The sequence below is a fragment of the Sorex fumeus genome, unplaced genomic scaffold, assembly GCF_029834395.1.
Source record: "Sorex fumeus unplaced genomic scaffold, SorFum_2.1 ptg000122l, whole genome shotgun sequence".
Lineage (NCBI taxonomy): Eukaryota > Metazoa > Chordata > Mammalia > Eulipotyphla > Soricidae > Sorex > Sorex fumeus.
In genome coordinates, this window is record NW_026606179.1 from 48586036 (window position 1) to 48613816 (window position 27781).

Genomic DNA, 27781 nt, shown 5'->3' on the forward strand with positions numbered 1-27781 from the left:
GGGCCAAGGGGGCCAAAAATTGAGACATACAACTCTAGAGCATCCTAGCAACAAACCCCAAAGTCTGGTCCTTTGGGGTTTCTCAGAACACCTCACAGTCCTGAGAGGGTACTGTGTGTCTTCTGGATATTCTTCTGTCTAGACTCCCTACTCTGCTTTTGAATAAGTGAACCCACACACCTCTGTGCCCCAGAGATGTCACCCAGTCCGTGTGACCTCTTGTGGAAGCCTCAAGAACAAGAACAGAGGGAGAGTTTAACCACTGTGTCACGAATCATAGGCTGGACCGACCTACCCCAGAGATGCTCAATGCAGCCTTGTCTAGAAATGAGCAAAGCTAGTCACAACCTAGATGGCACAGACATTTGGTGACATCAAGGACCCCCACCCGACGCAAAGCGAGTCAGAGAGACCATCAGCAAGTGGCCTCCCTGGCCAGAGCAGCCCTGCAAAAGGGGAGGGAAGGACATGAGCAGGAGAAATGGACACAAAGTCCAAATCTGGCAGTGACCTGCATTTACCTTCTTCTCTTCTCTCCCGGGGTTTCCCCAAGCTCCCACACAAAGATGGTTTGGTGAATGGGTAGGAAGAGAGTCTCATTCAACTCCAGGGAACTGGACATGCCACCACCTGGCCAGTGGCAGTCAGTTCCAGTCAGAAAGAACAAGTTAGGTGCAACCACCCAACATAAAAACTCTAAGGCTGTAGAGAACACAGGAATGGACTCCAAGTAAGCCCTCCACCCACATGTGCTACTCACCACCACACACACACACACACACACACACACACACACACACTCACACACACACATACACACACACACCACAAACTGCCATCAAACAACTAAAACATTCCCCTGTAAGAGTCTACAGGTGTCAGACACATTTACAGAGCAGTGCAGTGACATTGTCCATCGTGACCTGGGAGCCCTGGTGCCCCCAAGCCCAGCCCTCTGGGCCTGATTTCCCCCTTCTTTCTCTGGTCCTTGTTTATCTATAAAATTAGACCTGGCCTTGATGGAGGGTCTCCCAGGACTGAGCACCATCGCCCTCTGTTCTGCCTCCATTCAACCTCACCCCCACCCCAGCCTGGCACCAATGTACCCACATCAGCCTCAGATGGAGCTGGAACCCTCAGACTTGGGCCCACCCTGTCCCCCACTGTTGGGGGGGAGGCTCGAAGGAGCTATCACCAAGGGAAGCCGGGCATTGGCCTCACTCCCCCCGCATCACCCCCTTCTCACTCCTAGGGCCCACAAAGTTCCCTCTGCCTCTATCCAGGAAAACCAAGACCTGCAAAGGAACTGGCGGGGCTGGGATGGAAGAGAACTGGATTCTCCTCCAGAGCTTCCCTGTACCTGCTCACCCCTGTCAGGTCAAGGACCCCCCCCCCCCCAATTCCATGCCCCTGTCCCAGCTCTCCGCTTCCCCTATGGTCCCTAGGCAGCATTTGGGGCCTGGTTTGATCTCTATGAGCCATTTTCTAGCTGCCATCAACAAAATTGGAACAGGCCCAAAACAGGGTCCCCCTGAAAGGGATTGAATAAACACTTCCCTCCAGTGTCTGGGTGGCAATGAACTCTGTTGACATGAGAAAACAGAGGTGAGGGGGTGTCAGGGAGCCCCAAAGTGCACAAGGCCCCAAAGTACAGTGTGGATGGAAAGATCTGGAAGCCAGGAGCCCTGGCTTGAGCCAGATGTGGTTACGGGGACAGGCATTCTTTGTCAGAGCCAAGCTCTGGGTGTGCAGGATTTAGGGGTGGGTGTATAGTGGGCTCGGGGGGCTAGAAATTGGTGAGTGGGTCACTATGGAGAAGCAGGCCTCACCAGGACCAGCAGACATCTGGGGAGCAAGCGCCAGAACAGGGCTGCTGTCCACTAGGAACAGGAGACCTTGCTGGGTACACCTGCCTTCCGGGGGGCTATGGCAGGGGTCTCCAAGATCCCACCTTCGTCTCTCTTCCACCAGTCTGGCCGGCCTTTCTGGGAGATGTCGTTTGTCCACCCGTGTGTGTGTGTGTGTGTGCGCGCGCACGCGTGTGTTTGTGTGTGTGTGCTTGTGTATGTGTGTGTGTGTGCATTCCTGTTTCTGCTCCGGCCTGTCTGGGTTCTCGATCCACACCTGTCTGTCTTCTGCGGGTCTGTCTGTCCGTCCAGCCTCCTGCGTCAGGCTGGCGCACTGGCCTCTCTGCAGCTCTCTGCCCCGCCTGCCTGCTGCTGTGTGGGTGTCGGGCTGGCTGTGCACTGAGGGGCGCGGCTGGGCCCTCCCCCTTCGCCGAGTTCCCCCCCTCCAATCCCTCCCCCCCTCCCCGTCTCTAGAATGACCCGCGCGCCAGTCCTGCCTGCGTCGCTTTAGCCCGGGAGCTGCGGGCGCAGCACAGTCGGAGCTGCGAGCGTGCGGCCGCGCGGGGCACGCGAACGGAGCAGACGTGGCGTGGCGAGCGGCCGGACGAGGGTACGACAGGGCAGGAACCCGGGGCGACCGCGGAGACCCCCCGGGCCGGGGCAGGGACGGTGGGCTTCGCGGGCAAGGGAGGCGGATAGAGCCCGGCCCCGCCCCGGTCGGCCCGGTCCGGGTCCGGCCCGGCCCGGCCCGCCCCTACGCGCCGCGCCCCCCGCGACGCCGGAGCCCGAGCGCGGCGGCCGCCGAGCCGGACCCCGCGTGGGAGCCGGCGCCTGAGCGGGAAACCCCGGCAGACCCGAAGCCGGAGCCGGCCGCGCGGCGCACCGAGCGGAACCAGGCGGCCGAGCCGAGTAAGGCGCGCGGGGCCGGGGGCGGCGCTGGGGAGGGGCGGCGAGGGGGTCCCGGCCCCCGCTCCGTGCTCTGCGGCGGCCCCGGTACCCGCACCCCGCTGGGGAGCGGGGCGCCCGGGCACGGAGCGTCGGGAGGGCGGCCGTGCGGTCCGGAGGGGACTGCGGCGCGTCCCGCCTGCTCCCGAGCGCGCCTGTGGCCCGCGGGCTCCGGGGGCTCCCCTCGATTCGCGTCCCGGGGCGTGTTCCCCGAGGCGGGCGTTAGACAGTCTCCGCCGCCCCCGCGTCTCTGGCCTCGGGCACCCCGGAACCGTCACCCCCGCGCCAAGGGGAAACCGGGACACACTCCGGCAGCGCCGACGAGGAGGGCCCCGGGTGTGCGGAGTTTGAAGTTAAAGCCCGAGCCCCAGCCCCGAGCCAGAAAGTTTGACCCTCCGACGGACGGATCGGCCGCCGAGACCCCCCGCTTCGGTGCCTGCGGCGCTGGCCTCTCTGGGTCCCCACCCGGGGAGGGGGAAGGTGTTGACGGGTCACCCCCGCCGCCCCTTTCCCACTTCGGGGCGGACGTGATCGTGCGCTCGGAGTCCGAGGCGGCTGCTCGGGCTCCTCTTTTGCGCACGCGACCTCGAAGGCTGGGGAGCGCCTCCTCCACCCGGGCCGGCTTGCTCTCCCCCAGACCCCATCTCCCCCTTCCTCTCCCCCACACCCCATCCCCGCTGCGCAATCTGGAGGCGTTTGCGCGGATTGCTGGGGGGGGACCGCGCGAGGAACCGGCCCCAGGCTGAGGAGAGCGCATAAGTGACAGGTGGAGGCAGGGGCGGGAGGGGGTTTCTCCAGGAACCTGGGCCTTGATCTTGGGGAGGGGCGCCAACCCCCACCCGGGCCCCTCTCTTCCAACATGCTGAGCGCTAACTTCAGCCTGTGCCTCGATTTCCTCGACTGACAAGCAGTCAGGATTTGGTTGTGAGCAGACAGACGGTGAAGGTTTTCAGGACCGGAGGGCGCGCGCAGCTGCATTCCGAGCCCTGCGAGCTTAAGCAGAAACACTCATCAGCCCTTGAGCCTCCTTTCCCCCACCTGGAGCCTGGGGGTGAGGGGTGGGAGGGGGGCTGGAATCAGATACTGCGGTTTTGGGGGGTCCAGCATGGTGACTGCTGTCAACGGGCAATTCTCCCTGGCTACAGGTGTCATTTGATGAAGTGTGTCTGCTGATGCTGGGACAGGGTGAGTTCCCCAGTTGACAGGATCGTGACACCCCCTCCTCGGAGGTCTCTGAGCATCCCCCTCAGTGCCTCAGTGACGTCTCATTGCGACGCAAAAGGCTCTCCTGCCCTTCCTCCAACTCCCTCCTCCCAGCAGCCGGCCCCTCCCCATCCCTCTCCAGGTTGGAAAAGACAATGACGCAGTTGAATGGCTTCTCCTAGGGCCTTTGGTCAGGTCCGCTGCCCTGGCAGAGGGCTCCCCCAATATATCCACTGGGGAATTGGCACCTCTGCCTCCCTTCCAGGGGGATGGGGGAAGAGGAAGCTTGTTTTCCCTTGGGAGGCCCAGGCTGCCAGGCTGCCCGGCAGTGACTAGAAGGTTCCAGCCATACAGAGTGGTGGGGGGGGGAGGTGAGGGGGGGCGGTTTGGGAGGTCTGAGGTGGTGCCAGCTCTGGTTCTCTAAGTGGCTGAGCCATGAGGCACCAGAAATGGAGCCTTGATTAGTAGGTAGAAGCCAGAACAAAAAGTCACCCCCATCCCCCAAGAAAGGTCCAGTCTGTGTGGCTGGGGGTTTCCACCCAGGAACCTAGGGGGGCATAAAGTGTTCTTGGAGGTACCATGTCATAGTATGTCATCAAGATTCTTGTGTGGATTAACCAAAGATCCAGCCTGTGAACTGTGATAGTCCCAGCCACCTGTGACTCAGTTGCCCTGCAGAAGAGGGTTTTCGGGAAGGTTCTGGTTGGACAGGATGAATGGCAGCCTGGGGGCTCCTCCTACATAGAGCACCCCCTCTCTTCTTCCTCTATAGCCTCCGTCACCCCTCCCCCATCCCACCCTCCCACCCAGCTCCCCATCACTCACTAGGATGTCACCCCCTCCCCCCACATCTTGTATAACCCTCATCTCTTTTTCCTAACCCCACTCATCAGAAGCTAATGAAGAGGTTTGTGACTGCTGGTTTGCAGAGCCTTTGAAATGACGCAGCTGACAGGAGACAGCATGGGGGACTGGGCATTCCTGGTCTTTGGGAACGTCCGTGAGGGGATCTCTGGAGCCTGAACCTGAAGCCTGACCTGGAAGAGCTCCGAGTGCAGGAGAAGAGATGGGAGGAAGATGCAGATCTGCTCTGAGTCCTAAAGGGAGAAACTGAGGCTGGGGTATCCTTAGCAGTTGAGCACAAAATACGAGTTGGGGTTGAGTATATTGGATTTCTTAGAGTTGCTCTTCTGGGGTTTATGGCCCCTGATTCTGGACAGATGGACCTTTCAGAGCCTCAATTTCCTCTTGAAAATGGGAACAAACACAATATACTTCCTTCCACAGTTATGCAAATGGGATAATATAGCTAGGAGAACACAGAGCCTTGCAAGGCAAAGGGAGCTCCTAGTTCCAAGGACCTGGCTGTGTGTATGTTTTCACTCTCTCTCTTTTGTTTCTTTAATTCTAACAGCCCTTTAGTTAGATGTTTTCACTGTTTCCATTTTCTAGATGTGACTGTTGAGGCTTGGAAAGTTGGCTCTTGAACTTAGCCAGAACTAGAATATTGAAAAATCACTGTGACTCATCATAATTTCAAGTTGGCAAAATTGATAATTAGCGCACTGTATATTAGATAATTAGTAACTATGACAATTCTCTAATGTATATGTTTGGTCATTTCATATCTACATATTCATTGCCCAGAAGCTATATAGGAAACAACTTTAGTACGTAGACGGGCTCAAAAAAGCAGCCCCCACCTCATTTTCTCTTCATTTTCCTCCAGAGCATTTCCTACCCCTGACATGTAGATGCTTCACTCATTTCTTTATTGCCTGCTCTCCTCACTGTAAACCCTCCAACAGCTTTTGACCATTTTGTTCACTATGATATTCCCAGCATCTAGAAGAGCCCCCAGCACTTACAATGTGTGTTCAAATAAGAAGGGTCTCTAAACCTGAGGTCCAATAGTGTTCATTTCGCCAAATATATTTGTTGGGACAGCAGTCACATGTAGCTTAAGTATGGGAATATGTTCTGAGAAGTGCATCATTTGTCATCTTTGTCATGGTGTGAATATCACGGGGTATAATTATACAAACCAGGAGGGTATTGCCTGCAACACACCTAAGCATTTAGGTAGACCCTTTTGGAATCACATAGTACATATTGTCTGTCATTGTCCAAACTATTGAATAACTCAGGAATAAAAAACAAGTGGTTTTCAACCTTTTCACACCTGACAATCTGTCCAAAGAGCAGCAATAGTTTGCATATTGCTAAGAAAAACAAACAAACAAAAAACCATTATTCACAGTGAGACTGTTCAGATAGTAAGACTGACAATCACACCAACACATGATCTAGGCACATTGTATGTTAAGGCATTAACATCTTCGTGGACAGACAGGAAATTTCTGTGGACTGGCAACAGCAGTTGGAAAGTTCTGCAGAAAAACATTCAAGTTTATGGCAGAAACCATTCCCTAAAAGAGAAAAAAAAAGCGATGGGCATTAAAAACAGTAGAAATTATTTTCCGAATATTTTAATAAAGTTTCTTATTAGTAAATTCGGAGACAAGTTATGTTTTTAATCTTTGCAACAAGTGACATATTCAAAGGCAGTTATGTAAGCTCTCAACCCTTTCAATGAACTTAGCTATCCCTGACTTAATTATTCTCTATGTAGCTAGCACAAAGGGCATTTTTTTAAAAATATCTTCATTAATAATTTTATGTTATGAAACTAATATATGATCATGGTGGGAAATCTGAAAAGACAAAGCTAAGCACATAAAAAAATCCCTTTTTTGCCCCAGCACTGCCCAGAAAGCAGCATGAAGATTCATGTACTTCCCTATTCTGAGGGCTCACACAGGCGCCCTCAGCCCCTGTGAATAGCCTGTTTTATTTCCTTTCTAATCTTTTACTATGAACAAACATTTTTTCCTCTGGTCTCAGCTTTCAAAAAAAGATGAGAATCAGGGGGCATAGAGGGTAGGGTGTTTGCCTTGCATGCGGCCAACTGGGGTTCGATCCTCAGCATCCCATATGGTCCCCTGAGAACAGCCGGGAGTAGCCCCTGAGTATTGCTGAATTTGGACCAAAAATAAAACAAAACAAAAACAATCATCATGTAGGTAGCTCCATACCTGCTTTTTGTGTTACAAATGTGTGCTGTACGTGGACTTCACCCTACCGATACTGGTACCCAGGGGCTTTCTTTTCAGTCATTGAGTTCATTTTCTGCCAAGTCACGCATGCTCCACGGCCTCCAGCTTTCTCCCCCCCATCCCTCCGCCTCCTACACTGTGACCCGGACCCCCGCCCCCATCCCTTCCCCCCTTATATGTTCCAAAGGGGACCGAAAGAAAAACCCTCTCCGCCTCTGTATGGTCGGTCCAGGGTGGGGGTGGGGGTGGGGGTTCTGTTTTGAAACGCTGTGAGCAGACAACATGCGACCAGGGTTGAGCAGACCCACGTAATCCAGGAGTCACCTCCCCCCACACCTCTGCAGTGGGTGATCCGGGTCCCTGGGCTGCGCGCGCGTCTGTGCCATGTGACCGCGCACCAGCCCAGGCAATCCTGCACAACCTCCGCCCGCGCTCCGGCGCGCCCCCGCCTGTGCGACCAGTGGCGCGGTGGCTTGCGGTGGCGGTGGCGCGCAGTGGCGCGCGATGGCGCGATGGCGCCCGGCTAACCAGCCCCATGGCGCTACCTACCCGCGCCAAGACTCCCCCAGGACACCACCTAGCCCCGCGCTGCCATGTGCATTGCAAGCTTCCCGGTCATTTTCTCACACTGCCATTCTCCATCCAGCATCTCAGGCATGAGCCTCTGTAGCGGCCACAGCCCCGGACCCCGTTGCCCACCGGCCCAGCCCCGCCAACTATCCCGCGGAGCGCGGGCACGGACAGGGCATCACGTGGTTGCTCCAGCAGCCCCTGCCCGTCTGCGTGTTGCTATGGACCTGGGGTGGACATTTGTTTAGCACAGAGCTTTGGACCCCCCCCTCCTCTCCAACGCCCCCCCTGCCTCCCCCCCCCCCCCCGCGCAAACGCCCACCCGCTCCCAGCGGGCGAAGATGAGTCCGAGCAGCCAGGAGAGCACCTCTGACGCAAGCCAGTGACGCAGGCCGATGACGTGAACTCTGGCCCGTGGACCCTCCCACCCCTGCAGTCTTTCGCAGCAAATCACTCAGTGGGCACAGCCCCAGCCCCGCAATCCAGGCCGCAGTGCCTCTATGGCCGCAGCCCTGGTCACACCGCCAGGGACCCGGATGGTGTGTGCATACGTGCGCGCCGCCAGCCGTGGCACAGACATCTATGTCTCTGCCGGTCAGCTCCTTATCTGGAGACTTTGCTCTGAGCCTGTGCTTAAACGCTCTGTGACCCTGGAGAACTCTCCAACCTCTCTGATCCTCGCTGTATTTTATAACATGAAAATGAACCCTCCTCCCTGGGAAGTTCTGATGATAATGGAAATATGGAAATATGGATTGAACCCCATGCCATAGTACCCTGGACTAGCCCCTCACCTCTTTGACACCCAGAATTATGCCTCTGTCATTCCCACTCCAGGGTCCACCCTGGAGAGAGACTGCCGCTGTGCCCACCCCCCACATACACACCCCATATTCCACAGCCCTGAGCTCTTCCAGGTCCCAGCACACATCAGCACGTACTCCCAATGGCCAGTCCTCTCTCCACACTTGGCAGCCCATGGGATGTGAGGGCTCCGCCTGCAGGACCCCGAAGTCTCAGGTGAGTGCCCAATCGCCTGCCCGTTTGTGTCTCTGCAGGTGAGGGAGTACAGGGTCCTGCCCTGTGTGAAGTCAAACCATGGGCAAACTGTCCTGTACATCGGATTACCCGTCCATCCTGGGCCCCTGCCCCAGTAAGTCTCGCTGCATTCTTCTGTGGCTCGGGGAGGTGAGGGGAGAGCTTGGAGTCGGGGTGACAGAGGGTCTTGGACCTGGCCTGGGAGGCTGTGTCATGGAAGTGGGGGGGGTGCTTGACAGGAGACCCCCACCTCCTGCAAGAAGATGCTTTTGCCACGCACATGTCATGGAGTGGGTTAGGGTTCTATCAAGGGATATTAATGGGGAGACAGAAAATAGAAGATTCTAGGTTAGGGGTGGAGTGTATGCTGGCATCGTTTGGGGCTGGATTCAAGGCTGGGTTCAATCCCTGGCACCAAAAAGTCCCTGAGTAGCCACAGAAGCAGTCCCCCCCCCCAGACACACCCCACCACCAGCAGCTCTCCACTCCGACGGGAGCACTCCTGCCCCCGAGCACCCTTGGGTGTGGCCTTCACAGCTCAATTTTTCAAAGCAAGCAAGCAAAGGGACCCTGACAAATGGGATATAGAAATGATGACTGAGAAGAGCCGTTTTCATAACCCTCCCCCCAACTTGTTTGTACCTTTGAGGAGCTACTCTGTGTTGTGAGGTCCCCAGAGGAAAGAGAAGCACCAGTGATCTCCCCCAGTTTAACTGGCCACAGAAATGCCCCCAAGATCGGGGTGCCCCAGAGAGCTCTCTGTCCTAAGGTGCCCTGCTGGTGCCTGCCCACGCTGCAGCCATAGAGGGGTGACAGACTCCCTGATGCCCATCTGGGCACGGATGCCCAAGGATCCAGCAGCCCCACCTTCAGGACATCATGTTGCCTCCGGCCAATCATCCTCTTTCCCTCTCCCCACCGTTGCCATCTGCCCTCTCCCATGAGACCTGCAAACGTGCCCAAATTTACCATCAATTTGGGAGTTGGGAGGTTTGGGAGACAAGCATGATCACCCCACTCCATATCCTTGCTAACTAAGTCTGGACTACGAGTCTGTGTGGAGCCAGGGACCCCACATGAGCACCCCTTTATCTATATACCTTCTCCCCCACCCATCTCCCTCTGATTAATCCTGCCTGATCCCCCATATTCCAAGTTTCTGACACTGGTGACACATATGGTGCCTCTTATCTTGGGGGCATCTCTTCCGAAGGGCAGAACCCCGCTTGGTAGAGCTGGGAATATCCAGGGGCCACTGCCCTGTCCTGTGGGGTCAGGGTTACCAGCGTGCCCCAGGGAATTAAGCTATTGGTAGGATCTGTCCAGAGGGTGGTGTCTTTGGGGCCACTGGCTCCCATGAGCAACCGAGGAAGGAAAAGGGGGGGCGGTTAATAAGCCTGGATCAGGACTCCCCCAGCCATACTGGGCCCAGTGCTGCTGCTCTGGACAGAGTCACCTAAGACCCTGCCCTGAAGAGGCTATGCTGGCCTCGTCACGCCACGTGGTAGAGGTGGGGAGAATTCAAGGCTGAGGCTTGCTGAATGTAACAGGCTTTCCAGAACCCCAAGAACACTGCCCCCCCAGAATGCTGACCATCTACCCCTCAGGGCTCCAGGGTGTGGTGGCAGCTCTCCTTGGATGTCCAGGTGGGGTTCCTGCACATCTCCTAACCCTCTGCCTGACCCTTCACACACACTCCTAGTGCTTGCCATATAGTAGGTACTCAGTATATGTGGAGCTAATGGATGAGGAGTGGGACCAAAGGAACCAAATGGAGCATCTGTCTGACCTTGGTGTCTCTCCCTTCTGTGGCCAGTTGGCACTTCACGGTCTAAATCTCCCAGGCTCCTGGAGCTTGGTGCTGCCCTCAGGGCCCATGGGAGGTGAGAGGACCCCCGGTAGGCAGAGCTCCAGGACCTCTCACCACTGCTTTAACCTGAGCAGCTGTACTTGCATTTGAGTACAGGGGTGCTGGGGCTGTCTGGGGTCACCCTTTGCCTGGTCATTACTCCTGCTCTCCTGACTTTAGCCCTCTCCTCTGACCTTGTCTAAGTGCTCCTGAGCCCTCTTGGGTGCCCACCTAGTCCTCTTCAGTCTGGCCTCCTACCCCCTCATCAAGTTTCATGGCCCCAGATCCACCCCCGAGTCCTGGTGATGCCCCTCAAGGCTCCTTGACTCAGCCCTCAGGCGCCCCCCCCACCTGCCAGGGCCTCCCCCCTGCACCTGCTGATGCTCCCTCCGTCCTTGGCCCTAACTGTTCACAGAGTTTCCTTCCTCGTCCTCCCTCTGCTTTGGGATGCAGCCTCACATTCAGCAACTTCCACTCACCCCTCCTGCCACTTCTGACACCTAAACTCAGCTCGTCCCAAGCCCCATCATCTCCCCTCCAGGCTGAATTAACTTGGTTTCACTGTGTTGGTTTAAGGCACTGTCAACACCTCAATCCCTCCAACCAGAAATATGGGGGTACCCTGTTCCTCTCACACTCACCCACCACATCCAACAGCCCAAGGACACCCCAAGGGTTCTGAACTGGGCCTCCAGGTTGCCACTTGGGTCTCGCCCCACCCACACAGGGAACCACAGCCTCAAAGTCACATGTGGCTGATCCCTGGGAGCTGCCGAAAACTCCAGAAACTCCCAACCAGGAAACCCAGAAGTCCCAAGAGAACACAGTTTACCCCACTCCCAGGTTCACAGCACTGCCCTGTGCCAGCTGAGAACGGCGACGGAGAGGGGAAGGCCCCTGTCGGAGTCTGCCCAGCTGACCCCGCAGGTAGAAACAGGGACTAGGCACACACGAGAAGGTACCCCACACCGCATCTAATGCCTCTTAGGGAGTGCACTGCATGCCTGTCCACCTCTCCTCCCCACGGTGGGCCAGAAGCCTGAAAAGGTGGGAACGGGGAGGAAGATGAACCCCAGTTCTAAGGAAGCCCAGCAGGGACATCTGCCTGCAATGCCAGACCTGAGCTGCTTTCCAGGGGGAAGTGCTGAGAGATTGGGGGTGGGGGTAGTCCCACTCCTCCCAGGGAAGGCTGAGGCTGGGAGTCTCCCCCACCTGGCCCCCTCTGGACAGGGCTTCGCAGGGTCCCCCTGGACCAGGCTGCAGGAACAGATTCTGCCAACCTCTCCTCTGCAGCTGCCGGGGATCCCAGAGCTTCTGAGAAGTGTTTCCCCAGGTCCCAGAGGGCTGAGGGAGGAGGGACACTGGGGCTGCAGGAGACAGAGGCTATAGCACAGCAGGAAGGAGGGTGGAAGGGAGCACTCTGCAGGTGGGTGGGGCTGGGCTCTCCTGAGCTCCCCTGAGGGCAGGAATCTCACATGCCAAGGGAAGCTTGATGTGGGAGCTGTCACCCACAGCCTCCAAAGCCAGCATTTGGGAGAGTCCCCTATGGGCACTGGTCTGAGTGTGAGGGTGCCTCAGCTTAGCTGCTCCCAGCTTAGCACTCCCCTTGGCTGTGGCCAGAATGACCACGAGGCCATCATCCTTGGGGTCCTCACCATCGCATGTGTGGGACCCTGAAACAGCCCTCCACCAGAGCAGAAGGGCTTTGAGGTACAAGCCACTTGGTCCCCCCAGTGCTTAAGTATATTCTCATCTCCCAGAATTCCCACAATTTGCTTTGCGCCCCCAAAAAGTGGCTTCTAGGGGCGGTTCCCTCTGACTCTGCCTGATCCCACCTGGAAGCCAATTCTGGAGCTCCAGGCCTTGCTAGAGACTTTCTTTGCCCACATCCACATCCCAGGCCTTTTGCCACTGGGTGACTCTTATGTCCCCTCAGAATATGGGGTATCAGGGTAGTTGGGGAGGGGGGGCTAAGTGACCTAGGTTGATGCAGCCAAATTAACAAGAGCCGAAAGGCTATTCCCCAACCACAGAACCACGTATGTTCACTCATTTTAACCCCTATTTATTCATGTTAAAGTGGGGTGACAAGATCCAGAGAGGACTGTGAGGGTTTGTCCATTCCTTTCTCCTCCGCACTTAAACCCAAGTGGTTCTGCACAGAGGCCACCCTCTCTCTCTCTCTCTCTCTCTCTCTCTCTCTCTCTCTCTCTCTCTCGCTCTCTCTCTCTCTCACACACACACACACACACACAAACACACATCTTCTCCCCCTTTCCCAGCCAGTTGCCCAGACACATGAAAGAATCACTCAAGAAAGGGCTACCCTACCTGCAAGGCTGCTCTCAGGTCTCTCAGGGCACCTGCTGCCCCAACTGCCTCATGCCAAAAGGCGGGGAGCCCTCTACAGCCACCCTGGCCAGAATGTCAGGCCTCCCCACCTACGTCCACAGTAGGGACCCAAGACCTCTCAGGGCTGATCCCGAGCACCACACAGTCCCCTGAGTATCTCCAGGAGTGAACGCTGAGAACCATTAGGTGTGACCCACAAGCCCCTCATGCCCCCCCAAGTCATCCAAGTTTTGACTTTAAAATGACAAAAGGTGGGGCTGGAGCGATAGCACAGTGGGTAGGACACTTGCCTTGCATGCTGTCGATCTGGGTTCTATTCCCAGCATCCCATATGGTTCCCCAAGCACCGCCAGAAGTAATTCCTGAGTGCATGAGCCAGGAGTAACCCCTGAGCACTGCTGGGTGTGACACAAAAAGAAAAAAATAAAATGACAAAAGGTTGGGAATAGCACAGCTGGGAGGGCATTTGCTTTGCGTGCAGCCAGACTAGGTTCAATCCCCGGCACCCCATATGGTCCCTGAGCACCACCAGGAGCAATCCCTGAGTGTAAAGCCAAGAGTAACCCCTGAGCACTGCTAGGTATGGCCCCAAAACCAAAAAACAAAATGACAAAAGATGCCCCAAGATGGTTCCCAGAGCCTTGCTTAGAGACAGTTAGCTGAGCAGATACCCCCCCCCCCCCATATCACATTCCTTCCCTTCAAAGCCCTCCTGTCTGGACCCCAGGACTCCTTGGGAGTCTCTGACCAGCTGGGGAACTGAGGTGCTTCCTTCACAGGATCCTGAGGGCAGTTTGGTCTGTTGAGAGTTTTTCTGAGCTGGCTGTGGAACTATGGGTCACCAGCTCCAAGTCAGCGTGGCAGAACCGCTTTCACCATGGAATTTGGCAAACATGAGCCAATCACCAGGGTGCCCTCTCTCCCATCTTGGGTAGCTGGTGGCCCAGCCCCCCGCTGTCTGTGAGAAACATACAGAAAGGGGTGGTAGTCTCAGTTTAGTGCTCACATCTGGGAACATGCACAGATGCAGAAACACTTTCTTGCCCCAACCCCCCCCCCATCACTGCCCGAGGCCAGTGACACAAATTCTCTTAGCTTCTGTCACCACACATGAGTCTCCCCTACTGCCGAGTGGCCCCTACTTGTACTTCACCCAGGAGCCACTGATACCCAGGAGCCACTGATACCCAACCTGACAAGTTGCTGCTCAGGTTGGACAGTGCCAAGGCCACCCAGACACCCAGGGATGCCAGGGAGAAGCCATAATGTGCTGGGGCATGAATGTGGGACCTTGGACACGCAATCCATGCACTACACTCTGCTGAATAGTCTCTCTGATGCCATTTGGTTTTGTCTTGTTTGTGGGTCCTACCTGGCTGTGCTCAGGGAGCACTCCTGGTGGAGCTCAGAGGACTGTTTGGGACTGTTTGGGGTGCGGGGATCCAACTTGGGTGAGCCACATGTAAAGCAAGTGCCCAGCCCACTGGACTATTGCTCCAGCCTCTCTCTGAACCCTCTTGTCTAGATTTATAGTTTGGTGATTTAGGGGTGTAGGTGGCTCTCATGAGCCATGCTCAGAAGACCTGGGGGAGCCCTTTGATACTCAGCCCAGATGTGCAAGCCTGAAGATTTGGCACTCAGGCTCAGTGGCGCTAGGGGCCACCCAAGACACACCCAGAGGTACCCATGCAGTGCCAGGAATCTAAGCCCGGACCACCACATGCAGAGCATTTTCTCCAACCCTTTGATCCCTCTCCCTGACCCCTTTTTGTCTATTTTTGAAAGTGATATGTGTGACTCAGGCAACAGATTCTATTCGGTGTCTACTACAATGGATTGTCTTTAGTTTGGGAACATGAATGAAGAATGCTGTTGTAGACATGTTAGCACAGTAATGACCAACAGATCTTTGTGTTCTTTCCCCTGTGAGAAAGGCAGGGGACCCCTTTCCTAAGTGTCACAATATGGGCTGGAGCAATAGTACAGTGGGTAATGCCTTGGACGCAACCAACCAAGATTCAATTCCCAGCATCCCATATGGTCCTCAGAGCACGCCAGGAATAATTCCTGAGTCCAGAGCTAGGAGTGACCACTAAGTAGGATGAGGTGTGCCCCCCCCCCAAATAGCACCTCCAATACTTGATAATATTGACAGTGGTCCCAAGAGTTTAAAGACTGTTGTTGTGTCTGTGTAAGAGTCAAGTGTGCTGGCCTGGGTCCCAGGCACTCCTGGTGAGGAATTACAATGGCCCATTACGCCCGTGCCAGCCCCAAACCCCAGCAAAGCTACCAAGCGGAAAATCCAATTATCTAAAACAACACAACTATCAAATTCCCAGAAGGCACGTAGTTATAACTGAATTTGCATGTTCAGAAATGTGTGCTCTTTAAAACAGAAATTTGATTGAGCATTAAATAAAAACAGGAGCTGAAGTTCAGTATGGAGCTTAACCCACATCCGCCGACCTTTTCCTGCCCAGGTCCGGAGGGGTCTTTTCTCGTGAGATGGGATGTAATTTAAGTGCAGGAAGATGAAATATTCCCTTTCCCTTCTCTCCCGGAGTCTCATCCACACAAGAATTAAGGGGCTGGAAGCTGCTGAAATGTTCAGGCGGGGGGAAGCTACACGTGCTATCTCCCGATGCTTCCTGTCAGTTTTGAATTGACTAAAAAGTACACACACATTCCAACAGAAAGGGTCTGGTTCTAAGTTTAACTCGGAAACTAAGAACTATGCTCCAACTGTGAAATTGTTGCAGGATATGATGCTCTTGAGTATGGCTAATATGGAAACATGGGGCAGCAGAGGTACGGAAGGGAGTTCCCCCTCTGCCTGTCTGTTTTCTGTATGAGGAAAGGAATCTTCTGAGAATTTTCACGGAGCACTTACTCGATGAGTGGCTGGTCTGGGTCCCCTCGCTGAAACCAGACCTATGTTTCAAAATTTGTTTTCCTCTATCATCCTAGGACATAGTCTAGCTTTATATGGTTTGACACTAAACTGTGATAACTGAGGGTGTGACTATGCTCCTGGGTATCCTGCAAAGAACAAACCTATCAGAGTGAGACAGCTACTCGGGGGAAAGATGGATGAGGCCATGAAGGTACGAAAAAGGACCCTTCTGAGCTGAAATCTATCACAAGGTGCGAAACCCAGGCAGAGAGATGCCCCCTGAGACACAGTAGCCAGAGTCTTGGGGCAGGTTGTCACCATGGAATCTATTAAGAAAATCTTTCCAACCCCTCCTGCCCCAGTCCTTCCCTGGTCCGCTCACCTCTCAGTCCTGAACATTTCTACAGTTACCCTTTGACCTCAAAGCCTCAATTCTTCCCATAGATGTTCAACATAGTATATAAAAACTGATATGAGCAATTTCGCCATAAACTGAACCAGCCCAGTTGTACCAGTTGTACATGAACTTCCTGGGATGCCCATGTTGTAGATAATGGACCTTATTTTCTGAGTCATGGGTTTGAGCCAGAAGGTAGGAGGTAAGTCCCTCAGTGATGGGGTCCCCAAGCCACAGCCCTTCAGCATCTGCTCGCCACCTAACCCCACTGCTCCCTCCTCAGCTCCCATGCATGGCAGCCTCGTGGGGGAGGGGGGTCTCACTCAGCCTTGACTTGATTTGGGAGTCAGCCATTTCACCACTTGCTCTGCAGGAATAGCAAGAAGCAGTCTGCAATACCATCTCAGTGAGCTTTCCAGCCAATTAATAAATTGTTCATGAAACCAGAGATTAAACCCTTAGTGAATGATGATAATGCAGCTTACTCAGGGAACTGGGATATGTAGAGGAAATGTGAGTTAATTTTAGTGGGTTTATTTAAGTGGCAGAATGTATCCTAATAGTGGAATAAATTACTTTCATCTCATATTTATAGAATCACAAATGGCATATAGGAGGTCACTTAAATTTTTTCCAGTTACATTTTAATGCAGTGGGTGAACAGAGGAATTTTCTCCAATTAACCCTCACCCATAAAATAGATGGAAGCTGACTGACTCTGCAACAAGTGAGGGCAGGGAGCTCCCTGATGCTTGCCCCTCTCAACTGGGACCACTGTATGGGATTTCATGCTTTCCAGAGTGTGAGAGGTTCACTGCAGTCTAGGTGATGGTCCCAATGTCCAGTAGTATATCCAAGCATGGGAATAGCACTTGACAGGTATTGGCAGTGGGTGGGTGAATGGGTGGATGGATGGACAGATGAACTGGAGTGGGGGTGAATGAATAGGTGGATGGGTGATTGAGTGGGTGGATGTGTATAAATTGGAGCATGGATGAACTAAAGGAGTGGATGGGTGATTGATTAGATAGACAGATGAGTATGGATAGAGTATGGATAAGCTGGTGGATAGATGAAGTTGATGAATGGATGGATGACTAGATAGATAGATAGATGGATGACTAGAGGGATGGATGAATAGATGGATAGGTGGGTGTATGAATGGATAAAGTGGATGGATCCATTGGAGGAGATGGATAACTAGATGGATGAATGTTACTTGGGTGAATGAGTGGATAAATTGTATTAATTGTAGTGAATGGATAGCTAGATGGATGGCTGTATATAAGGATGGATGGCTGTTGGATAGATGCTTAGGTCAATACCTGCTTGAAAGAATAAATTATTAAGTAAATTTATAGAATATTGATAAATATGTAGATGTGTTCACATCCCACTCCTCCTGTAGACCATAATCTGCCCCACTCATAAAGCTACAAATGGTCACTAAAGGTGCCAGGACCTTGGCATGTATTTTGAGCTAATTTTTCACAGAGATACATTCCCATTGTAAGAAGAATCCTGGACACCAACTGGCTTTGTCCTTCATCACATAATCCCAGTGTTTAGTTGCCATCAAGATGATCCTCCTAGTCTCTCTCCCTCTGCCCTGCCCTGCCCTACAAGAAGCACTGTGCCCTTTCCTGAGCCCTGCCAGGGCCTCATGTTTATGCCCTTGCACATGCTCCTTCTTCTGACCTTGTTCCAGAGAGGGGCTGGGGTATGATTCAGCAGGTGTGAGACCCTGGGCTTGATCCTCAGTATACAAAAAAAATGAAATGAAAGAAAGAGTAAGAAATAGAGATAGAGAAAGAGAGAGAAGAAACCACCCCAATTTCCAGCAACCCCAACATCATCCGTAGCACAGTTGCTGAGATACATGTTCATGCCCCCTGCTCAACCCTTAATGGCCGGGGCCTCTTTCCCATGAGCCATACCCAGGATTCCCCTCTGGATTCTTGGAGATTTCCCTGTATGTTCAGCTGTTGAGATACCTTCACATTGAATGAACCATGGGGCCTGACCTGCTATGTGCATAAGCTCTACATAAAATGGCTCTGGAGAAGCAACGCATCATTTTAGGAATAATTTTACTCTAGCAAGATCCAAGACATGACAGTCTTGCAGCATCTGGTACCATAGGATAGCTGCTAGGCTAAGAAGTCAGGTGGCAGCCACCCTCAATCTGGGTTCCCCTCCACAGGCCATATAACCCAATGACAAAACCCTGTGACCTTGACCTAGAAGTGACCACCTCTCTGAGGCTCAGGCTCCCCACCTGTGACATGGGGCTCCTGTGACAGCAATCAGAATTCAATGGATGACAGAGTCCGTGGAAAGTAGCAGGCCTGGTGTGTCACCCACAGTGAGTGTCCATTTGTGCTAAAACAGAGCACAGAGGGTCCACGACTATATCTTGAGGTGCCCCTTCCTCTACACTTCCACTGAGGCAAGACCAATTTCTTGCTCTGTCCTTGCAGGGGGACTTGGGTGGGAGGGGGCTGGCATGCTTTCCCTGCTGCCATATTTATCCCAGTGCTAGAGGAGTCACTGCCTTTGGGAACTGGGAGCTTCCCTCCAAATTGAAAGCAGCGCCTACCTCTGCCAGGCTGCAGTAACTGGACGATGAATTTCCCAGCCAGTCATGCAGGGAGGTTCCTGGGCCAGCTGGCTCTGTTGGCAAGCACAGGAGGTGCCACTCCACGCTTGGCTGCTACTGAACCTGGTACCAAAACACTGGCAGAAGGGTGAGGCTCTCATCTGCCATGGTGGCTGGCAGAGCAGGGAGCATCTTCAAGGAGACCGTTCAGGGCTGGCATCTGGGTACCTAGTGCTGGGCGCACACACTCAGCTGACCCTCAATTTTTGTTCTGGGTACCTGAGGCTGGTCTGTGGCCATGGTAGCACTTATGCCTTGGACTGTTGGGTGAGCGGTGTGTCATCCATGGGAGCCGCTGGGACCCACAGACTTGGACTGTCAGATTACCCCACCCCCACCCCATACACACATACTCCCACTGTCCCCAGGAAGGGGGATGCCTCTTTAACTGTTGGCACCTGGAGGGCAGGATGAGGGTGGCACTGCTGGGAGAGCCAGCAGGTCTGGACTTGATCAGAAGCACCCCGGCAAGCAAAGTGACCACTGACCCAGCTCCAGCCCTAGCCTTGGCCAGTGACTCCAGAGTCACAGAGGGGTCACACTAGAGGAATGTGGCCTGCAGTGCCTCTTCATGGCCTCTGTCTCTGGCGCTGTGTCAGAAAGGTACACTGAAGCTGGCAAGAGAACCAGCATCCAGCAGTAATTCCCACCGTGGGCATCCATGAGGTGACAGAGGCCAGCGTGCACTCTGGCCACCCACCAAGGATGACATTTCTCCTGCACTGAGCTTGGACCTGGTCATTTAAACATGGATCACTTTTCAGGGGGAGAGAGAGGAAGGGGACATCTTACTGTGTCCCTTGTTAACTGTGGGTGCTGAAGGCTAATGGGAAAGCTTTTTTTATTTTGGGTCACACCTGGCAGTGCTCAGGGCTTACTCCTGGCTCTGTGCTCAGGACCACTTCTGGAAGGTTCAGGGGACCATATGGGGTGCTGGGGATCAAACCCTGGTCTGCTGTGTGCAAGGCAAAGCCTTTCCCACTGGACTATAACTCTGGTCCACAAACAGGAAAGTGTAACAGAGAGTGGCCCGTGGCTGAGGGAATCGAAATGAACTCTGGGCCCCTCACCTCAGACTCAGCACTTCCCCCAGGTCAAAAGGCAGAGAGGAACCCCCAAAAGCAGAAAGTACATGCCTGGCTACTCTGGGGCTGCGAGGCTCCCTGTTTTCCCTGCTTGTCAGCCTGTGTTTCATGGGTCCAGGGAGACTGTGTTTAGGGGTACACGCCTCTAATTGTGCAGTTCCAAGAGTATCGGTCCTTTTACCTTCACAAAATGTCCCTCTGAACCTTGAATGGCGTCTTCTGTTTTAAAGTCTTATTTGTCTCTCTAATATTAACGCAGCTGCTCCAGTTTGATTGGGAAGCCTAACCCATTGACTGGGGTCATTCGTATATTAGATCAACATCCACCATTTTACTTAGTTTCTTTTTTCTACTTAGCATTTGTTGTTTCTCTGTTTTTCTAATTTCAATCAATATTTTCTATTGCATTCATTTTTTTAGTGATTTTTTTTTACTCTTAGTGCCTTAGAGGTTCTTCTAGAACTTTCCATATACACAGAAGTTAATTCCAGCTCTTAATACTAGAGAGCAATACACAGAAGTTAATACTTAATACTAGAGAGCAGTACTATATACACAGAAGTTAATTCCAGCTCTTAATACTAGAGGTCCTGCTAGATAATTCTCACCCACCCACCCCCTTTGCTTGCGCTGCTGCTATTAGGTGTTCAAGAACTTTTCCAACTCCTCATCTTACTTACAGAGGCCCAGACGGGGCTAGTGGTCAGGCGAGGCTCAGGCTGGTCCTGGGCTCGGGCACTGCCAGGGGTCACTGGGCATGCGCGTGATCATTTGTGCCACTGAGCCTCCATCCCACACATCTGTAAAGGGGGAGCCCTGGTCCGACCCAGCTGAACAAGGAGACTAGCTGACACCTCAAGGCACTCACTCGCTGATCATCCTGGAGACAGGCAGGGGGTGCTTCCCACCCACTGGCCTCAGCCCCCACTGTCCCTCACTGCTCTCAGCTCCCCATCGGCCTCTGCTGCCCACAAATCCCGCGGAGGAGCCTGACCCCCACCATCTTCCCTCTGGGGCTGACTCACAGGGTGCAGGGATACAGGGGGAAGCTGGTGGCAGCACTCGAGACCCCCCTTTCTCAGAAAAGCTCCCCTGCCCTCTCTCTCCCCACCCCACAGCCCCGTACAACAGTACGGGCAACTACTACTCCACGTTCTCGGAGAATGAGGAGCACAGCCACCTGCTCGTGTCGCCCGTGCTGGTGGCGAGCGCCGTGGTAGGTTTGGTGCTCCTCCTCTCCTGCATCACCATCATCGTGGGCAGCCTCCGGCGGGAGCGGCAGGCGCGGCTGCAGTGGTACCACCAAGAGCGAAACCGTCGCCGCCGCCGCCAGCGCCGCCAGCAGCGCGACGAGGAGTATGGCTTCAGTGAGTCACCCCCTGCCTGGGAGCCTGGGACCCCCTCCTGCATCCTGAGGGCCAGCCGGAAGGTGTCAAGGAGGCAGAAAAGCATTCAGGGAAGGCGCCTCAAGAGCGCACGGTGGGGGGGTGGAGTGGGGTGAGGGCATGCTCACAGCCACACCCCCATAATGTTCTGAGGGCAGGAGAGGGAGGCCAGGGGGCTGCTACCCAGCCCTGGGCACCTTGTGTGCAGATTGTCCCCAGAGTGGTGGGGAAGGACTGGGGAAAGGATGGGCAGAGAGACAGGTGTGGGGGTGGGGGTGACTAACAGCTGGGCTGGGGCTCGTGGCAGAAGATGGAGACAGAAGTGGGTGCAGGAGTGAGTGGGTGAGTGGGTGTGTGGGTCAGGGAGGTGGGTGGATAGGCAGGAGGGCAGAGGGGTGGGGAGAGTGGGGATCTGAGTAAGGGAGGGAGGAAGGAAGGGATGGATGGATGATGGATGGATGGATGGATGGATGGATGGATGGATGGATGGGTGGCTGGGTGGATGGATGGATGGATGGATGGATGGATGGATGGGATGGGATGGATGGATGGATGGGAGGGTGGGTGGCTGGGTGTCTGGGTGGGTGGGGGGATGGATGGATGGATGGATGGATGGATGGATGGATGGATGGAAGGGTGGGTGGCTGGGTGTCTGGGTGGGTGGGGGGATGGATGGATGGATGGATGGATGGGTGGGTGGGTGGGTGGATGGATGGATGGATGGATGGATGGATGGATGGATGGATGGATGGATGGAGTAGGTGAGGATGGAGAGAAGGGAAAAGGGGAAGGGAACAAGGGAGAGAAGCTTTTCCATTCCTAGAAAGGTCTGGAGCATTCAGAGGCAGACCTGGTGTCCTCTGTTAGGCTGAGAGGGGCAAATGCGGTTTGAGGGTCACAAGTTGGGAAGGTGAGTGAGGTGGTGTGGGCTGTGGGTGCCAGATAAGGGCTGTTTATCCAGAATTGGGGTCCAAGGCATTTCCCTTTTGTGGGGAGGCAGGGGAGAGTAGGTTTTTCTCCCCTGCGGTGGGAATGGGGGTGGGGCTTCTGGGGTTCTGAACCTTTGAGGTCTGGGCAGGATTGGGAAGCAGGAAAGGAGGGAAGGCACAGGTGGGGGTGCTGGAAGGGGCTTTGCACCGTCCTCGGGGATCTGTCTGGCAGGATGCCTGAAACAGACCCTGTTCTTCCCAGGACTGGAATATGAGCCACATGAACACCTCAGCCTCACCCTCTCAGGGGACAGTGACCCCCCAGAGTGGGGATGGAGTGAAGAGTGGGGTTTGGGATGTCTGCCCAGTAGGGTAGGCAGCCCCTGCTCTGGAAAAGCCATCAAGGGCTGGTAGCCACAGTCTCTCCCCTGGGGGTCACTGTGGGGGTGAGGGGCACCTTGCTTTATACCCTCGGTCTCCCTGTGTTTCTCCCCCAAATTCTACCAGATGCTCTCACTCCTACAGTTGGTGCCCTGCAGGGCCACGGGTCTCATCTCCCTCGCTCCCCAGTGTGTGGTCTGGGAGAGTGACACGTGTTTACATGCAGAAGCTTAAAGATGGTGGGAATGGAAGAAAGTGGGGGCTCAGGCGCCCACAGAGGACTCTCCGCTCAGCCCCACACTTAGTCTCCGAGCCAGAGGCTTCGCTCCCCCTTGTATCAACGGTGGGAAGGAGAGGAGGGACATGGGGGAGCTAGTCTGGGGCTCAGACCCACAGGAACCCCAGCTCTGCGGGTGAGGGGGGAGCCCCTAAGTCTCTGCTGCTGGGTCTGGTCCAGCCTCAGCCTGAAGCCCCCTCAACCTCAAAGAAAGTGGGGGGGAGGCAGAGTTCACAGGGCCTCCTGCTGCCCTCTGGCCCCTGCAGTAACACTATCAGCCTGCGCACAGGGGGACTTCACTAAATCTCAGGCTGGAGTGAGAAGGTTGCGCCCCACCTGCCTCGTGGAGGAGTCTGTGCAGTGTGGGGTGCTGTGTCGCTTGGCTACAGGCCTTCCTCGCATCTTTGAGGTGAAGATGCAGAGAAGAATCAAGGACAGAAGGTGGTGTGGGCCAGGCCAGAACATGCAGAAGCCCCCTGGGTTCGAGAGTGGGGAGAGTGTGGGGGACACAGGGCGCTCTGCAGTCCTCTTTGCCCAGCACTCTCCTCCCCATTTGGGGGTCTTCCTAGCCCAGCTCCACGGCTCCAAGCTTCAGGTTCACACCCCACTTCAGTTATCCGATGCCAGGGAAGAAACCCCAGGCCTCTCACACACAAAACCTGTTCTCTACCCCTGTGCCATGCACCTGTCCTCATGCCACAATCTTCTCTCTCATCTCCCTCCTTGGTTCCAGCTACTGTGGTCCCTCTGCCCAGCCTATTCCTCTTCCTCTCAATCATTCCTAATCACTCTGCTCTGGGATCTCCTCCTCCAAGAAGTCCTCCCAGACCTGCAGGCCATCCCTGTTCTCACAATGCACTAGACTCCTTAGGGCAGTCTGGCCACCACTCTGAGAGTCTTGCAAGGGCAGTGCCTGACACCAGTGTCCAGCCCAGGATGGGACCCACATCCTGGGACTGCCACTGTGTGTGTGTGTGTGTGTGTGTGTGTGTGTGTGCGCACACACACACACACACACATGGGTGGGTAGGGGGGTAATTAGAAGCAGCTATGCACGGTGAAATGGGGGGAGAAAAGAGCCTGGGGGCCTCCAGGAGGGCTGTGTGGCCCCTCCCTGGGCGCTGGCTGAGGCCTGGGCTGTTTGTCTGTCCCTGCAGTGTCGGAGGGACACATTTTCGGCCGCCGGATGCGCTCCATGTGCGGCACCCTTGACGAATGGCCCAGGAACCTAGAGCTCAACTCTTGGGGGGATGTGAACCCCGCGATTTTCCACAGGATGTACCCAGACTCTCCTCCCCGGTAAGGGGGCCACATGGGGGAGGAGGGCACATAGCCTATGTGGAAGCACATACCCCGTCCTCAAGGCAAACTCTCCGGAAAACACCTGCTCCGTGGGCCCTGATCAGAGGGTTCAGTGAGGGGCACACAGTTCATGGGAGAGGCCCGGGGGGTGGGGGAGGGGAGGATGCGGGGCCTCCCAGCTGCTCTTCTGGCTTCCCCAGAGAGCTGCCCTGGCAAGGTGGCGGGGAGTCAGGGGTGGGGTACCCTGGGGCTCTCCCCCACTTAAAGATGGAATAAGAAGGTATTGCAAAGACCTTGGGGTCCTGGGGAATGCAGCACCCCCACCCCCCAGCATCTCTGAGGAACAGCAGGAAGGAGGAAAGCCAAGCGGGGTGAGTGGGAACAGGGCAGCACCCAGAGGCCGCAGCTCATGACCCGGGGGGTGGGGGGGAGGCTATGCTCAAGGCTCTTTCCCAAACAGCCCGGAGGAGGGTCCCCTCTCTCTGGATGCCTGCTGCTCTGTGGATGATGTGGGCCCAGAAGCTCTGCATCGCAAGTCCTGGGAAAATTCTGTCTTGTTGCTCTGGTCTTGTCCACTTCCAGGTCAAAGTTCAAATGTGACAAGGTCCCGGGTAGGCAGGAGGATAAGGCGAGAGAGGGAGTCGGGAGTGTAGGTGTGCATGGGCCTGGGAGGAACTTTCACCTTCCAAGATGTGGGGGCACCTGGGGAGGGTCAGAGACCTCAGGTGAGAAGTTCCTGCTTCTCCTCACCCAGCAGGACCCTGGGAAGGATCCACATACTCCAGTGTACCCCAGAGTCGAGCAGCTCCCTTTTTCTGGGGTTTCCTGGGTGGGAAGGTGACACTGTGTGGTGGGGTGGCTTGAGAAGCCCCCCTCCCAATGTTACTGTCCTTGTGGCGGGCAGTGGGCACCTGAGGACGTGCCCACCCACTGCTGGGCCCGGGGAGATGAGCACAGCATAGTGGGGTCCAGACCGAGGTACCGGAGAGACGGATAAGATGTGGGTGGGGCTGTGCGCGGCCTCAGCAGCAGCCTCTGATGGACAGGCTTCTCCTGGTGGGGTCACAGGCCCTGAGGGTCCCTGAGCCAGTGGCAGTGGGAAGAAGGGTCAATGCATGGGGCAGTAGGGCCAGGCCCCAACTCCTTTGTGTATCCCCCTCCCCAAACCCTCATCCCACCCTTTGGGATGGGGGATCTTGTGTCCAAACAGCATTTGGTCATCGGGTAGCTGTTTCACTGGGGAAATCCTTTCCTGGGGAGTCCTGTCTGTACCCCCAGATAGATCCCCTCCCCTGTTAGCGAGTGGGGGCTGGGGAGATGAATCTCTGACATCCCTGACCCCCTCCATCTTCCCAACACTCTGGGAGCTTTTGTGCCCAAATTGATGGGGTTCTGAAGGAACCAGGGAATCTTGCGTAAACCTGAAAGGAGTGTGGGGGTGATGAGATTGCTCCTAGCAGCTCCCCCATATGCAGTGCCCGCTCTCCTCTAGTCACCAGGGCTGAGCAGCCAGAAGCCAGGTCTCAGAGCTGGTGTTCTGAAACACTCAGCTCCAGAACCCAGGGCCCAATGGCTGGGGCCTTCTGGGGTCAGGGCAGGAGGTGCCCACACAACAAAGGCCTGACCAGGTTCATGCCAGGGCAACACAGAGCTGCTGCTGGGTCCAGCCCAAGGCTGGCTTCCACCCAGCACTGAGGGAGCCTCTTCTCTTACAGCTACGAGGACTGCGTAGGGCCAGGGGCCACCCAGCTCTACATTCCCACTGATGCTCCACCACCCTACTCGGTCACCGATGCCTACCCACCGAATGGCAACCTGAATCCAGGTGCTGTGGAACCTGGCATCCCGAATCCGGTTGTCGTGCAGCCTGGCATCCTGAATCCAGGCACCGTGGAGCCTGGTATCCTCAATCCAGGTGCCCCGGTGCCTGGGGTTCTGGGTGCAGGCGGCCTGGAGCCTGGCAGTGGCCCTGGCCGCCCCAGAGATGAGCAGGTGCACAGCATCTCCATGGATGCCCTGCCCCCCTATGAGGTCCTGGTAAGCAGCCCCCGCTCCAGCCTGCTGCCACTGCCGGGGCCTGGGCCCATGAGCCCCCTGGACTCACCCAGCCTCGCCCCGGGAGGAGTGACTGAGTGAGCCAGCCAGCTAGGCCCTGTCAGTGCCTGAGGGAACCTCACCTCATCTTTCAGAACATGGACACACACACACACACACACACACGCATGCATGCACACACACCTGTGCACACACGTAGGCTTACATAGGCACACGATACACATGTGTGCACAAAGACACTTAACTTACACAGATGCACATTCTTTCGCACACAGTGGTGCATATACATGCACATGATATGCACTGTGCACATGCATGTACACATATACAGACTGGCACACATACACACTGATACACATATACACATACATGTACTTGCTCTGGTACACATACACTCTGGTACACATATATACACACTCTGGTACACACATTCTGATAAATATACACACACTCTGGTACACATACTGACACACATATACACACACTGGTATACATACACACTCTGGTACACACATACTGATACACATATACACGCACTGGTACACATACACACTCTGGTACACACATACTGATACACATATACACGTACTGGTACACGTACACACTCTGGTACACACATACTGATACACATATACATGCACTGGTACATACATACTGATACACATATACACACACACTCCGGTACATACATACTGATACACATATACACACACACTCTGGTACACACATACTGATACACATATACATGCACTGGTACACATACTGATACACATCTATACTCACTCTGATACACGCATACTGATACACATATACACGCACTGGTACACGTACACACTCTGGTACACACATACTGATACACATATACACACACTGGTACATACATACTGATACACATATACACACACTCTGGTACACACATACTGATACACATATACATGCACTGGTACACACATACTGATACACATCTACACTCACTCTGGTACACGCAAACTGATACACATATACACACACACTCTGGTACACATACTGATACACATATACACATACTGGTACACACTATACACATATACACACTCTGGTACACACATACTGATACACATACACACACATTCTGGTAAACATATACACACACTCTGGTACCCATAGACACTGGTACACACATACACACAGTGGTACTCATACACTCTGGTACACATTAATACATACACTGATAAACACACACACTAATGCACTGATACTACACATATGCATGCACAAGGTGCGTACTGGTCCACATACATGCATACACAAGCACATGAGTGCTCACTTGTACACATACAGGTGCACAAACACACTTGGACACAAGCATGCACACACATGCACACTCTACACAAACATGCACACACATAAACACTGGTGCACACACATGCATTCAGGATTTATGCACACATATCACACCTAGTACACACATATACCCAGACATGGGGACATACACTCATATGTGAAGGTTTTATCACCA

The 27781-nt window shown here is 54.6% G+C and overlaps 1 protein-coding gene across 1 annotated transcript; it reads left to right on the forward strand.

The window, feature by feature from the left end:
• Positions 1-352: 352 nt before the first annotated feature.
• Positions 353-26442, forward strand: BEAN1 (brain expressed associated with NEDD4 1). The gene is made up of 7 exons (XM_056136121.1): positions 353-398; positions 1253-1356; positions 2322-2457; positions 2535-2756; positions 21073-21321; positions 24084-24225; positions 25944-26442. Exons 1-7 carry the CDS (start codon positions 353-355, stop codon positions 26362-26364), a joined length of 1320 nt encoding a protein of 439 aa, XP_055992096.1. The 3' UTR covers positions 26365-26442.
• Positions 26443-27781: the final 1339 nt, after the last annotated feature.

Bases quoted from the DNA above. Each gene is read 5' to 3' on its own strand.
- BEAN1 (XM_056136121.1), top strand. From the start codon at position 353: ATGGCACAGACATTTGGTGACATCAAGGACCCCCACCCGACGCAAA. The intron at 1,357-2,321 runs GTACCTGCTCAC...CCCCGTCTCTAG, and splicing joins TTCTCCTCCAGAGCTTCCCT to AATGACCCGCGCGCCAGTCC. The intron at 2,757-21,072 runs GTAAGGCGCGCG...CCCACCCCACAG, and splicing joins GAACCAGGCGGCCGAGCCGA to CCCCGTACAACAGTACGGGC.